This window comes from Chironomus tepperi, unplaced genomic scaffold, assembly GCF_022539635.2.
Source record: "Chironomus tepperi strain 1889 unplaced genomic scaffold, CSIRO-AGI_Ctep_v1 contig_472, whole genome shotgun sequence".
Taxonomy (NCBI): Eukaryota; Metazoa; Arthropoda; class Insecta; order Diptera; family Chironomidae; genus Chironomus; species Chironomus tepperi.
Genome location: NW_027226594.1, coordinates 411,112 through 425,799, shown reverse-complemented (window position 1 = coordinate 425,799; position 14,688 = coordinate 411,112). Strand labels below are relative to the sequence as shown.

The window sequence follows — 14,688 nt, the reverse complement described above, 5'->3', positions numbered from 1 at the left end:
GTTTTACTGAGTACAAAAATTTCAATTTTCACACACAAAAAAATAAATTGTGTTAGAACCCAAAAAACTGAATTTGCATTGTTCAATTTGTACATATATAAATCTTCTACAACAAAAACAACATGTGACAATTGATAATAAAATGAAAATTTTCTATTTCACAAAAATGTGTATTTGAAAACTTGAGCATCTGAGCTCAATAGATCCTTCAATGTGATTTATGATGCAAAAAAAAGAAAGAATTTTATAAACTACAAAAAAAATCTAGAAACAGAAAAGTCAGTCCTCAACAAGACAAGATTTTTTGGCATGTCAAAATCAAGTATCATTCTCGACTGGGTTATATGCCATCTGCTTAATGCTTAATCGTAAATTTGTGTATTACGGCGAGATTTTATTTTTTTTTTCTGCAGCAGTTCTTTACTTTTATTTTTTTAATTGTTGAACATACTTCAGGATGTGAAAGAAGAAAGAAAATATCTTCAGCAAGACTATATAGATTTATATGCGAAGGAGGATACTTCCAAGTGAATGCTACAATATGTACATGAACCTTTCTTTACTCTCTTCACCTTTTTTTATTCACTCTAAAAAACTCTTAAAAATAATTTTTTTATATTCTCGCCCGATCGACACATGTTGGATATGTTGGTGTCATGGGGACGATGTAGATGTATGCTTAGATCTAGAATTGCAGAGCTTGCAAAACCCGCATAAATTCTTGATAATTTGTATGGTTTTTTTACAAAACCAAACAAATAATCAAGAAATTGTACGGTTTATACCAGTCCCAGGTGCTTGTTTTGCAGCTCTGCTTAGAACCAGTTGGCAGCCAAACAACAGAATTTACTAATTGGCTGCCACCTGGTTCTAAGCAAAGCTAATACAGAGTAGCAAAGCAGGCACCTGCCACAGGCAAAAACCCTACAATTTCTTAATAATGGGTATGGCTTTTCATACAAAACCATACAGCCTGTGACAAAAACCGTACAATTTTTTTTGTAATTTGTACGATTTTGCATGAAAAGCCATATCTTTTATTAAGGACTTGTAGGATTTTTGCCTGCGACAGGTTCCTGTTTTGCGACTCTAAACTGACGCTTCATCGTCCATGTCAGCAACATTTCATTCATGCCGATCGGGTCGTTTCTCAAAAAAACCACTTTCGTTTCCATATCAAAAACTTTTTTTTTCTGTCATATATCCAAAAACGACACTTGCACATTGAATGCTTCTCTCTAAATTCCCATTTTATTTATATACGAAATTGTAGATAGACTGAATGTGTACATAAAATTTTGAAATTGAATTGCTTCTTCATATCAAGAGAAACTTTTTTTTCTTTCTTTTGCTGAACTTCTTTCTATATCTTCCATATAAGCATGACCCTTACCATGAGTATTCCTAAAGTCCATCACCTATTAGCATACGAAAATTTTTTATATCATTTGAATGCATTTCTGTCCCCTCAAACCAATTTAACTGAGTGACGAAAACCATTTTCAACCACGAAAGCTACGACATATAGACAGACATATCACCTGCAGCAGACGTTTATGTGTGTGTGTATTTGTGTGCATGCATGCATGTATCAATGTGAAAATTACAGTTGAAATAGAAATACTTGAATTTTAATCAAACTCAACAAAAAAAGGCTGAGAGAAAATGAAGAAATTAAAAAAAATTAGCATAAATTTCTTGCACTCAAAATTCGTACGAAAAACCAGAAACATGAACAAAATTTTTCGCATACATACGAAAATTACCAATAACACTGATTACGTGTACGAATAAAATAAATATACATGCAGACAGAAGACCGTAGTCTCAAAAACCGTATGTGCAGATTGTTAGGCCAAATGTGATTGTACATAATCACAATGAAGCTGTCTTTTCTATCTGATTCATTCATAGCCCCCACACCAACTAAACTCATACTGTTAATTTTCCACAAATGAGTGACTATGAGTGTGCCAATGGGATGAATTATTAAGCATTTTTATGGTGATTTTTGAATTAGTTGGATTGATTAGGATGTCGATATTGAATTTAGACAGGGGTGGATGATGGCGAGGAGTTTGAGGTAATCTATCCATTTAGTATTCAATTTTCTAGCGCTTTAAGTCACAAAATTGTAGAAAAATTGACACTAATCAACTGACCACAATTTGACCTAAATTTTTAGATTTTGAGTAAATTTTGTCTGATTAGCATAGAATATTCGAGTGCAACAGGCTGCTATAAATAGCAATTAGTTAGCAATTAGGACTTCCCAAAGTCTTGGATTTGACCAATTTTCGAGACCAAGACCAGGAAATCTTGATCTTCACAAATGCAATACCACTCCTCACCGCCTCTCCAATGACAAGTTTCATGAATACCAAGTTTGAAACAAGACATTTGGTCGACTTATCGAGTTTAATATCACTAATATATTTCTTACTTACTTCGTAGGCCGTACAGATCAATTGTGATCCATAGCCTTCTTCAGATGACACCAAAAGCTGGCTCTATCGCTGGCTTCTGTCTGCCAATCTATTTATAGCATAGCATGACTTTTTTAAACAAATCTTTTAACTTATCCAGCTCACAGAACAACTTTCCATATTGACTATCCTAAAGACCAATCTATTCAATAATGTTTACATAATAATTTGTTAATTACCAAACCAAACCCCATTAGCACACCATATCTCAACATTTATCGTATGTATGCAAAACCAGAACGAAATGCTTTAAATGAAAATTGCAAATTTTCTGGTTTAATAATATTTGTGAAAAAATTTCTGCCAGTGAACGCAAACTGTGTGTATATGCATTCGGGATTTTATGTAGTTAAATGAGTTTTCGATGTTTGATGATCAAATAGAAAATATACATTTCACAAATATGTATAAATACAATTTTGGTAGCATATCCCCGTAGGGTGAATTTCGATTTTTGATCAATTGCAACATAAAAGGAACTGAAAAATCAATTAAATTAAACTAATTGAAGCAACAAGAGGGACTTTTGTGTACGAAATAAAAAATTACAATTTAAAGCAAAATTTCATGAAATAAAATTAAATTCCATAATTGTTATTATGATCGCACATCCATTAAAATGGAAATAATTGAATCATTTGAACTAATCAAAACCTTTATTCATTATTGGATAATTTTCTATTTTCGCACATTTGTATTTTTGTGGTTATTTTAAAATTAAATTTTATAAAGTGATGACTAGAGTATCTAATTTAATGCACTTGAGTCAATTTGATTGTTTTTGAAGTGGAATGTTATCGGTTTTTGTGAAATTTTTTGAAATTTTAATTCTATTTGAGTGAATAATAGGATTCTAAAGCAGAATATAAATGAGCAATGATGTATTTAGGTATTATGAGGATTCTAGAGTGGACAAGTAGGTGTTTTGATGAGCTAATGTTTAGTTACAAGGGTGACAAATGTCATCTAAATGCGATTACCCTAACAGACAAAGGTCATGGTCAGAACAGACTCATTATTGAGAGTATACTTAAAAACACTAACTCAGCCTAATCGCGAGTATACACTCATTTAAATGAGTATGATCTTTATATATTAGGGTTTATCGTAAGATTAGATTGACAAGTCATTAAGCCAAATAACACAAATCGATTAATCGATCCAAAATTTGGTACCAGACCGAAGTGACTTTGGATGATGCCAGATTTAAAACGAATCCATCAGCAAATCAAAGTCACGCCGTTTTGGGCCAGATTGATCGATTCACCGAATTTGTTAATATTCGGATAGTTGTCCATTCGGGACAAAATAGTCCTGGTCCTGACTCCTCTCAACACAATAAAACCAAAAAATCACTTGACTTCATTCAAATGCAAACATTCGACCTGTCAACTCCAGTCATCACAAAACCTAAATTTATTCCAATTTTTGCATGTCAAAAAATTTTGTTATTTTATTCTCAATAATTTTTGTTAAAACTAATTTTTTTTAAAAAATTTCTTCTTCACTATGTTTTTTGATAAAAAATTAATTTTTGTTCTCTCCTTTCGATATGTTAATTTTTGTTCTATCTGCAATTTTCGTTCAATGCAAAATAAAAAAAAAAAACCAGCAATATGAAATGTCACAGTCTAACTCACAAAACTACATTAAATGCAAATGTCACACAACTTATATTGACCGAAAAGTTTCGAATGGAAAAGTTGCTGATGAAAAAGAGATTTATGTTAAGTTGAAGCTTGAAAATCGAATTCAATTTTTTTTTAAAGTTGAAAAGTTCTTAATAGTTTGAAATGGTTTTAAAAAAAGTTTAACGGAGAATTTTTGAAGTTTGTGGTTTGAACTTTTATTATAGTTTGAAGTTTATTAACTATTAAACAGATCTAAGCAGTGCAACAGATCGGGCACTACTATGTCTTAAAATCCTTGATATGACTTCAAGGTGTTCTGATGGAGCTTTGATGGCTATTATTGGCTCATTAGCTCAATAAACTCAATAATATTTGAAATTGAGTTCATTTTAAAATCAAAATAAAAGATTTTATTTAAATTTTAGAAATTTAGAATGTAAACTTTTCTGTTGAACAGCACAGCGTGTTCACAAGGCACATCAACGTCGTCATATTAACGCTAAGATAGCCAGACGATACCGTAATGGCCTATTTTGCCCTATTTTTGCGGTTAACTTGCAATTTATCGCATTTTTGCTCTTGGGTATCCCCAAAAAAAATACGAAATTTAAGTTCCAAAAATTCAAAATTAATTAATTTGAAATTTGTTTCAGATTTTCTGAATCAAAGTTTAACAACTTCATCCACTAGAAAAATGAGCACTAATGAAGTAATTATCGCAACATCTTAACTGCTCAAATTAAAATTCCACATCAAATTACAGTCCCAATTTCAATTTAAAAACTCCAATAAAAACCGCTCATAAAAATTCAAAAAACAACTTTTTCAACAGCAATAACGAAAAATGAAAATTGTTTTCCATTCCAAACTTTTATTTCACCAAAAAGCAATAACATTAAAACTAGCAGTAGCAAAAATCATCACAAAAGAACTAAAATTCACATCAATATACCATACATACATGCATTAATATTCTATTGCCAAATGACTAAAAAATATATATCATTCTATAAATAAAAAATAAACAGAAAAAAATTGTAAAAAAGGCCATTAAAAAAATTTAATACGCATAATAAAAAAAATTATATATACCTTCCAATTAATACACCAATTAATACAGATAAATATATATATATATATACATTTTATATTCGTGCATATATTTATAACGGATAAAAAAAAATTGCAAACCAATCAACATGTATCAACAATCAGTATAATTTTTATATTGTCATTATTATTCCTTTTTCATTTTCAATCCATTTTTTCAATCATTAACGTATGTGTCGGGTCAATTATGAAATTTTTTAATATTTTCAAAAAAAAAATCATACCGTTAATGATTGTTCGACATTTTTTAATTTCCTTGCTCTGTCTCGCTCACTTTCGCCTCACTCACTTACTCTACCTGCCATTGTGTGCATTCATTCAGAACCAGAACCATTTGTTAACATTCAATAGTTCAAATTTTAATGATGGTGGATGTGATAAACGCATTTTTGGTGCATGCAGGCATAAATATGAAAATTATATGAATGTTTGAAATGGAAATTTAAAATATTGAATTTAATTGATGAATTTTTAAGGTTTCATTTTTAAATTTAATTGAACAATCTTTCTAAATTTTAAATTTTAAAATCAAATTTTCAAATTTAAAAATTTAAATTTTGAAATTAAAAGTTTAATTGTGAAATTGAAGAATTTAATTTTTGAAATTCAAAAGTTTAATTTTTAGATTCAAAAGTTCATTTTTCAATTTAAAATTAAAATTTGAAAATTTTAAAAGTTTAATTTTGAATTTAAATTTTCAAAATTGAAATGTTTAATTTTCAAATTTAAGAGTTCATTTTTCAAATTTAAATTTAAATATTGAAATTTAAATTTCAAATTTTCAAATTTGAAAGTTAAATTTTCAAACTTAAAGGTTAAATGTCTAAATTAAAAATTTGATATTCAAAATTAAAAGTTAAATTTTTAAAACTTATGTTTTAAAATCTGAATTTGAAAACTACGATTTAAATTTAAAGTCAAAGATTTGAAATTTAACTAAGTTAGAAAAAATTTAAAAATTTTAAAATATCTTTTCCATTTCAAATTTGATTAAAATTCTTTTAAAAAAGTTTAAAAATTCCTAAAAAATTAGAAATCAGTAAAAATGCACCCAAAAAACATTCATATTTCCCAAAAATGCGTTTTCCATAAATCTCGACAGCATATTGAGTGAATTTATTAAGTTCCATTGTTATAATTTCAAATTAATTGCAGCATATTCGATTGTTATGAGATTGATTGATTTCCTGGTTTTGTAATTAATTGCGAGAGAGAAAATTAAAAAACAAAATAATTTCAAAAGAATTGTTATTATCACATTTAGTAAATACCATAACTAATTGATTTTTGATTGACATATTCCCCCCATGACATGATCATTGATTCATCCATATTGGTAGTTTATTTATAATTTGACATGAAAGATCGCAACAAATAAAACATCAAAATGATTTTTATAATTTAATTGACATGAGAATTAAGTTATTTTATGAATTAGAATAAATAATTTTTATAATTACTAACAAAAAAATATTCAACATGAAAGAAATAATCCAAATATCCCATATATATATATACATATTCGATATATTACGAACAATTGTAGCATACTCGGCATGTATCTGTTCGGTGGTAAGTTTTGTAAATTTATGGATGAAGAATTGGGAGAAAGAGAATGTACCTGTCCTGAAATAATAAGCAAACATCCCCTCTGCGAATGTGATCGCAAGCATTTCAACAACTTTTTATGGGCTACTGTCACAGTCTTTCAAGTAAGTTTAGATCCTCGCCTCCCTCGTTCATTCCAAAAAAAAAACTAGAGATTTTTTTTTTTTGTTTTTTGTTTTGTTTCCTCAAAATTAAAAAAAAAATCCCCTCACATCCCACAATCACTAATCCTTTATATCATCCCACCCCACATCCCCACGACATGTAATATCAAGGTAGATGAATCATTTTTTAGGAATTTCGGTAGATTGAAAATGTGAAATTAGGAATAGTCAATATATCCACATCCGATATTTATTTCAAATATATATATTCTCTCTCCTTCTCTTTCTCTCTCTGTCTTATCCCCCCACCTCCACTTGAATTTGTTTTTATACTTTCACACTACCCCCAAATACCCTCAAAATTCACAACAGCATATATTCTTGATTCACTCATTTATTTGAAACGATGATTCTTATATTGATAGAAAATAAAACTTTTTATATATGCATACACATTGGATGAAATTTGCATCCATTTGTGAACCTTTTTTTTCGTACTCGACGCCGAATAGTCTTCTGTTGAAATGGCTGCTTTCAATATAAAAGAGGCTCATGAATTGAGAAGCAAAAGGAACGCGAACTAGGCAGAAAAAAAGAATTTGAATTGCATGATAGGAAGGATGATTAAATCCTTGGAATAAGTTTCGGGGTGAATCTTTGATAGCAATTGAGATGGGTTTTGTAAGGTTTCAATAGAGTGGAGGGCTACATAGATCAGTGATGTCAAATATCGGGACAATTTTGGGAAACATTGGGATATTTTCAGAATTGGAGCTAGAACCCGGAACTCCAAATGGAAAATGTTCAAAATTTATCTAAAATGTGTATTTAATTGTCGATTTTTTGAAAAATCGGAACAACATTTTGGGGCTTTATCGGGCCACGAAGCGTATGCCTTGTACAGTTTCGATAGGACTAACCAACTAGGTGTGTCGCGTCGAACATGAGGTTGCCCATTACTGATCTAGATGCTAGATAGTTTATTCCGTTTGAAATACTATTTAAGCTTCTTTAAAGCCATGAGTATATTGAGTTGAATCATATTAAATCCACAAAATGATGCATTTTTGGGTATAAAATACAATGAACGTAAACAAAACTTAAAGAGAATTTTTTAAATCAGAAAAGAAGCATGGGTCGACAACGTTTGGGTTTCAATCAGTCCAAAGTACAAGGGGCTCAGGTCAATCCCCAACCTGCATTCACTCCTGTATATCACCAATCAACATCTTCAACCACAAAATCTTCTTACATTTATCATCAAATTTCCCACAAAATACAAAATACCCTCTACACATCATTCTAAGGACATGTCTCATATAACTTTGGTGTTATGCTCCGTTCAAGTTCATCTAAGGTCATGTGTATGTCAAAAAGCTTATGTAAATGTGAAAGGCCTCATGTTTACGGTTTATACTTTCGGTTCTTTCCAATATATATTTTTTTGTTGTTTACAAAAAAGGGAAAAAATAAAATGAAATATTCAATCCTTTGAATAATATACATGACCTATCATAAGATCTTTCAAATTTTTTAACATAATAAATTATTTAATTCAGCACAAAATGTGGAATTTAAGATAAAATGAGAGAAAAAAAGCTAAATTTTTTTTAAAATTCACAAAAAAAAGCCATTAACGCTCAACGGAAGATTATTCGGCAGGTGAAAAAAGGTACAAAAAAGGAGCACCAACGTCAGCAAAACATACAAAAACAAAATTCCTCTTTTTATGTGTTATCGAATGAAAAAATAAAGAGAAAATTGAAAAAAAAAAATCCGGATTTTTTGCTTAGCGATGAAAAATTTTCATACATTTTAATTTTGAAGAGGGCAGCTATAAGACAAAATTATCCTTTAGATCTTTTATTTATGCGTTGCTTTAATTGAAAAAAGAAATATTTTTTTAAAAAATCTCCCTTAATTTCCCAGCTAGTCGCTTTTCTTAAAATTTAATTTCCCTTGCTAATATTTTACTTTTGCTACTAAATTGTTGAAAAGTGAGAACATTTGAATGGTGTGAGATAATTGGTGCTCGAATTTTGAGAGGATAATTGAGCATTTTTTTTCTCTTACACATTCGGTAATTATGTTGCCACCTTTCAATGGTTGTTTAAGCTGAATTGTTGATTTTTTTCTGTTTAAGATTTTGTTTTGAATTCTTTTAAATAATGAAGAAATTCTTTGAATTTGAGGATTTTTAAATGGAATTTGTGATTGTTTTTAAGGAGAAACTGAGAATAGTTTATAGACTTAAAGGACAGATTCAGGAAGGAGAAGGATAAGGGGATTAGATTGTCAATCTTCTCCCTTTCTTCCTTCTGGAAAACTATGCTTTCGAGCTATTGGGATCGGAGTTTCCTGGTAAATATTATAAATTTACCTGGGAAATCATGAACAATTTCGATTCAGAGCTTGCAGTAGTCTTGGATTTTGGATGGAAAAGTCAACATTTCCCAACTCGACTTCCTAAAAACTCCTAGTCGACTCCGAGCTCTATTTCAATCCTGATTCCGATCCCGAAAATTTCCCGATACAAGAATTTCGACAAATCATATAAAATCCTGATATATTTTCATGATTTTATGATTTTTACTCTGTAAAGCTATTACTAAATCTACACAGAATAGAAATGCTCAAATTCACATATTTCATGAAAGTAACTTCCTTAAAATAAATCAAAATAGCTCGTAAAAACCTTCAAATGGTCCAAATTTTACTATTTAGTAAAATCTGCAAAAAATTCTATTATTCCTTGTTTTAGAGATCATAAATTTAGAGGTTGAAGCTATTCAAAAGCTACAATCTGAAAGTTTTAAAATTTACTGCTTCAAATGAGATTTTTCTTGAGAGATCTACAACCTTAAAGAGAAAATTCGAAATAAATTCAGATTTTTTACAGAAACGTCCATTAGGGGCTATTCGCATATTAGGTAACCCAAAAAAATTGATTTTTTAACAATTGTCAATCTCCAAAAGTTGAGTATTTTACAATTTTCAATTGAAAAAAAATCCCTACAAATTGTAAAAAAATCACAATTTTAAACAAAGTATCTGATCAATGCTTCTAATAGACCAACTTGACTAAAAGTTTCCTTCCTTACTGGAACTATGCTCTGACTTAGAGCCTAGGTTATTATAAAAAGCCTTCCATCTGTCTCTATTTCTGGCCGAATCGCAAAACGTGTACAAATTCTCAGTTTTGACATTCAACTGGCCAACTTTGCAAGCTAATCTCCTTTAAATTCCATTTAAAAATCACTCAAACTTAAAGAACATCGTCTAATTTATCATTTTTCAGTTTACATCATTACAAAGCTTAATCTCATCTTTTATTCTCTTTATTCTCTGTCTGTATATTTCCTTTAGTTTTCTGTTGTTATATTTGAGCATATTGCAGTTGCATTGTATTTCTATCTGCTATCTTCTCTGTCCTTTAATTTATATTCAACCACGAGGAAAATTTTATCCTACAAAAGGAAATTATATACAAAAGAGCTTTTATACTTCCATTTAGTTTCTCTCTTTTTAAATCAATTTAGTTTTTTTATGTTTTGCTTCTTAAACTGCCCAGAACTATAAAAGATAAGAAACTTAAAATTAAACTTTAAATACACTAACAAATTAAAAACTTTAATAAATATTCTAAAATGATACAATATAAATATACAAAAAAATTGCATGGCTTTAAAACAACAAAAAGAAAATTTAATTTTCTATAAAAATTCCGCTAAAACATTCAAAAACTAGCTAAAAAACCAAAATAAATTATAAAACATTCATAAAAAAATCCTCTTTTTAAAAAAAGCACTAAAAATTTATGCTTTTTGCTTTTGTGAGAGAAATAAAAGCTTTATTTCCTTGTTTGAATTCAGAAGATTTAATGCATTATAATATACATTTATGGTTGCATTTCATTTTAATTTTTTTTTTATGTTTTTTATGAGTCTCATCAGTTTAAGTGAAAGCAAAAGATTTTTATTTTTTCGTTCATCATAACTGAAGATTTTAATGCATTAGAATTTTAATTATTAATGGGAATTCACTTAACTCAAGTGGTTGAGTGGGCAGGATTTTTTCGTGGAAATGAGGAATGTTTAGGGGGATATTAGGCTTTGGAAGTGGTTTTGAATGTAAATGAGTAGAAGCAGATAAATGGGTACGGTTCTATCTAATATCAGGCCTACCTTATAAAATTGAATCAAAACTAAATGAAAAGAATTCAAAATCTTCAATTAAAAATTGTCTCTAAAATTTCCTAAATTTTGTCCTGAACACAATATTTTTGTCAAATGCAATTGACCCATCTGCAACCCCAAATTCTGGTAAAATAACAAAAATTCACCAATTCCTCAAATAAATCTCCCCTAAATCATAGAAAATATTGTAATTACACTAAAAGACTTTCATATTTCGTAAGCTCATTTAATATTATTCACTATTTTAACCAGAACTGAGCAAGGATAATAAATATGAAATGCCATCGTAGCATAAAAATCCACTTCAGTAGATATTCAAAATTACATGGATATTTTCGTAATCCTCAATTGAAAAGAATTTTAATGCACACTCCATGGAGAACTACATCATTCTAAAAGGCTTACATAAAATTAATTTCACTTTTAGGTATTAAAGTCAATCTCTTAAAGCTCCATTGAGCTTTAATTTTAAATAGCTTACTTGCAAAAAAAAAAAATTTATTAGTGTAATTTGATCAATTCGGTTGATTGAAAAATGAGTTGATTGAGTTACTGAAATTCAGCAAAATTACATTGATTGAGTTACATTCGTCGAAAAATAATGCTGAGTTGAAGGAAATTAATTAGCAAGTCATCTCAATCAACTCATTCAACCGTTGGACTAATTAATGAAGAAACGAAAGTTAGATGAAAAGGATAATAAAGAATTGAATTAAGATGGAACATTTTAAAGTTTGAAATCTGTGAGGAATTTTAATTATTTGATGAGGATTTTATTGGTTTTTTGGGATGGATTCAGTTTGTTTTGATGCAGAATTGACAGGAAAATTGGGAATAAGATTCAATACTGTTGTTAATTAGGATTGAACATTATCGGAAAAAGGTTTTTCGCATAAAATTTGTAATTTTTATGATTTTTAATTTGAATAAAATTGGGAAAATTGCAATTTTGACGTTTTCGTCCCTTAATTGCTTATTTAATTCGAATAAAGTTTCAAATTCCTCAAACAGCTAAAATTCCAAATTTCCACAAATAATCCCCAACTACCCAACATTCCACTAGTAAATCACCAAAATAATTAACAGTCTAATGCCATTAAAAATCTATGCGACCAAAAAGTAAAGTTTATTTTACTTTAGAAAATTGAAATTTAATTAACCATAGCTTTTTTCATTACACCGTACTGACTTGATTACAATATTGTAGGAAAAACCAAATTAACACAGAGAAAATCTGTTTCCATTATTTTTGAGAATCCATAAAAAAAATTCCGATAGAAGATAAAGTTTATTTCCATTTTCCTATGAAAGTTTATTTATAGTTTTTATGTTTTAAGTGTGAAGTTCTCGATTTGCGTTACAGTTACTATTGTGTTGTCCCCTTTTTAAAAAATTAATTAAATTAAAATTCAAAATAAACATTTGTTTTTTTGCTCCTCAATCCTAATTGCACTTGATGCTAATTAAAAATTTCATTCAAAACATAATAATAATTCCATGCTGTTGAAACATTTTTTTTTTATCAAAATGCTTTTAATTTTGTTTGAATGAGAAAATAATTCTTTTTATTCCTAATGCGAGAATGATGATAAAAAAAATAATTTTAAATATGAAAATCGCACCACATGATGAGCTTCTAGTTTGAGTTTTATTTTCTTGTTTCTTGTCTCTTTTAATATCTTTCACTAACTATTTTATCAACCTAAGATGAAAGTTTTGTCAGATTTTTGATGTCTATTTTGATTTTTGAAGTAAATAATTTTGAAATTGAGTTAATTAAAAGTCATGAGACAGTTTTGACATGACTGAATGCATTTGGTAAATTAGATTAGATTGAAATTTTACAACTGAGTGAAATTGCCTAAGTTTTGAAAGTAATTTGCATGAAATGCGCAATTTTGAGACAAGTTTTGAAAGTTTTCGAGCATTTTGAGGAAGTTTTGTGCATAATTTGTTATATTTTGAGAATAAAGTTTAAAATTCATATCAAAATTAGTAGATTTTAATTAGACATGATATCCGAATAAGACAAATTGATTAATAGATTCAAAATCCGGCTCAGGCCGATTGGTACAGAATTCAGTTTGATTCCTGCACTATATCATAGTCAAGTCAGTCTGATATCAGATTTTGAATTGATTAACCGACTTCTGTTATTCGAGATACTAAATCCAAATTAATTCGGACTATAATGCACGAAATTTTCAATTTAAAACCATTTTTTGCTTTTAATTTCTCAAAATTTTAATTCAAAATCTTCTCAAAATTAATTCCAAACCTCAGTTACTCAAAAATCTGCCAAAACTCATCTCACGGAATTTGAAACATTTTCCCGTTTTGTTTCAAATGACTAACAACTTTTTATAACATTATATTTTGTATTTTATAGTCTATAGTAGAGTCCAAATGGAAAATTTTTCTGCCTGAGTGAATGAGAAAGTTTCATTTTTTTTGCATATTTTTCTTCTAATGGCATAAAGAAAAATTTTTTCCATCATAATTTTTCTCCTCTCTTCAACAAAAAAAAAATTGTAAAAAAAGAGCAGAAAAATGAAGACTTTTTTTTTCATCAACACGATGAAGAGGAATTTTTTTTCATAATAAGTTTTTCTTCTCTTTTTATTATATTCCTTACCATCTTCATCATCATCATCATCCCGAACACATACAAAAAAAAAAAAAATGTAATAAAAAATAAAAATTTTTGAATTGTAATAAATGTGTTGCGATGTTCATCATCATCATAATCAACAAATGAACAGATTTTAACGCAAGAGGACTGGAATGTCGTATTGTTTAATGGAATGGAGAAGACAAGTCATTGGGCGGCGCTTTATTTTGTAACACTAATGACATTTGGTAACTATGTCTTGTTCAATTTACTCGTTGCCATTCTCGTCGAAGGTTTTAGCTCCGAACGTCATGAAAGACGCGAACGTGAACAACGTGAAATTATTAAAGCAAAACTTAATGCGGAACAGCAACAATTGCAAATGCAATTACAAATGCAGGAACAATTTAATGAAATGTTTCCGCCTGATGATCTTAAAAGCTTTTCCGAATCGACAACGTCTGAAAGCTATAACGATCTTAAACATAAATGGTGTAGTGCTGAGGAATTACGTAAATTAAATAATATTGAGAATATTAAATGTAATATTCAAAAACAGAAATTATTGCAAGGTGAAACAGTTGCGACGGAAACAGCTGATGGACAGATGCCAAATTATTTAACTAAATCGAATCAGGAAAAGGAAATTAATCAACGTCCGGGTAGTTATAAACGTAAACATCAAAGTATACGTGATAAGAATCGATTGAGTGATGGCAGAAAAGTGGATCCACCAATAATAACCACAACTGCCGCAACGCCACAGGATTCGCCAAGCAATACGATGGAAATGGGTACGACAATGAGAGATTGGGAACATGTGGATTTGGACTCAGTAGAGAGAAATGTAAGAAACAATTTATTTCCATGCTTCCTGGTTTTGTGTGTCTCATAAATTCTGTTCATGTATGTCATAGTCTGTAGTTTGTTTGTCTATTCTGT

At 29.2% G+C, this 14,688-nt stretch overlaps 1 protein-coding gene across 8 annotated transcripts in view; it reads left to right on the top strand.

Moving 5' to 3' along the window:
* The window catches only part of Ca-alpha1T (Ca[2+]-channel protein alpha[[1]] subunit T), a 179,530-nt gene that overhangs the window by 153,404 nt on the left and 11,438 nt on the right, over nucleotides 1–14,688 (top strand). For 5 of the 8 annotated variants that reach the window (XM_070651939.1, XM_070651937.1, XM_070651935.1 and 2 more), the window contains 2 exons: nucleotides 6,774–6,939; nucleotides 13,898–14,593. In XM_070651939.1, the coding sequence (XP_070508040.1) occupies nucleotides 6,774–6,939; nucleotides 13,898–14,593 (862 nt within the window). The remainder of the gene's footprint in view (nucleotides 1–6,773; nucleotides 6,940–13,897; nucleotides 14,594–14,688) is intronic. The other 3 variants (XM_070651940.1, XM_070651936.1, XM_070651938.1) reach the window with 2 other exon arrangements.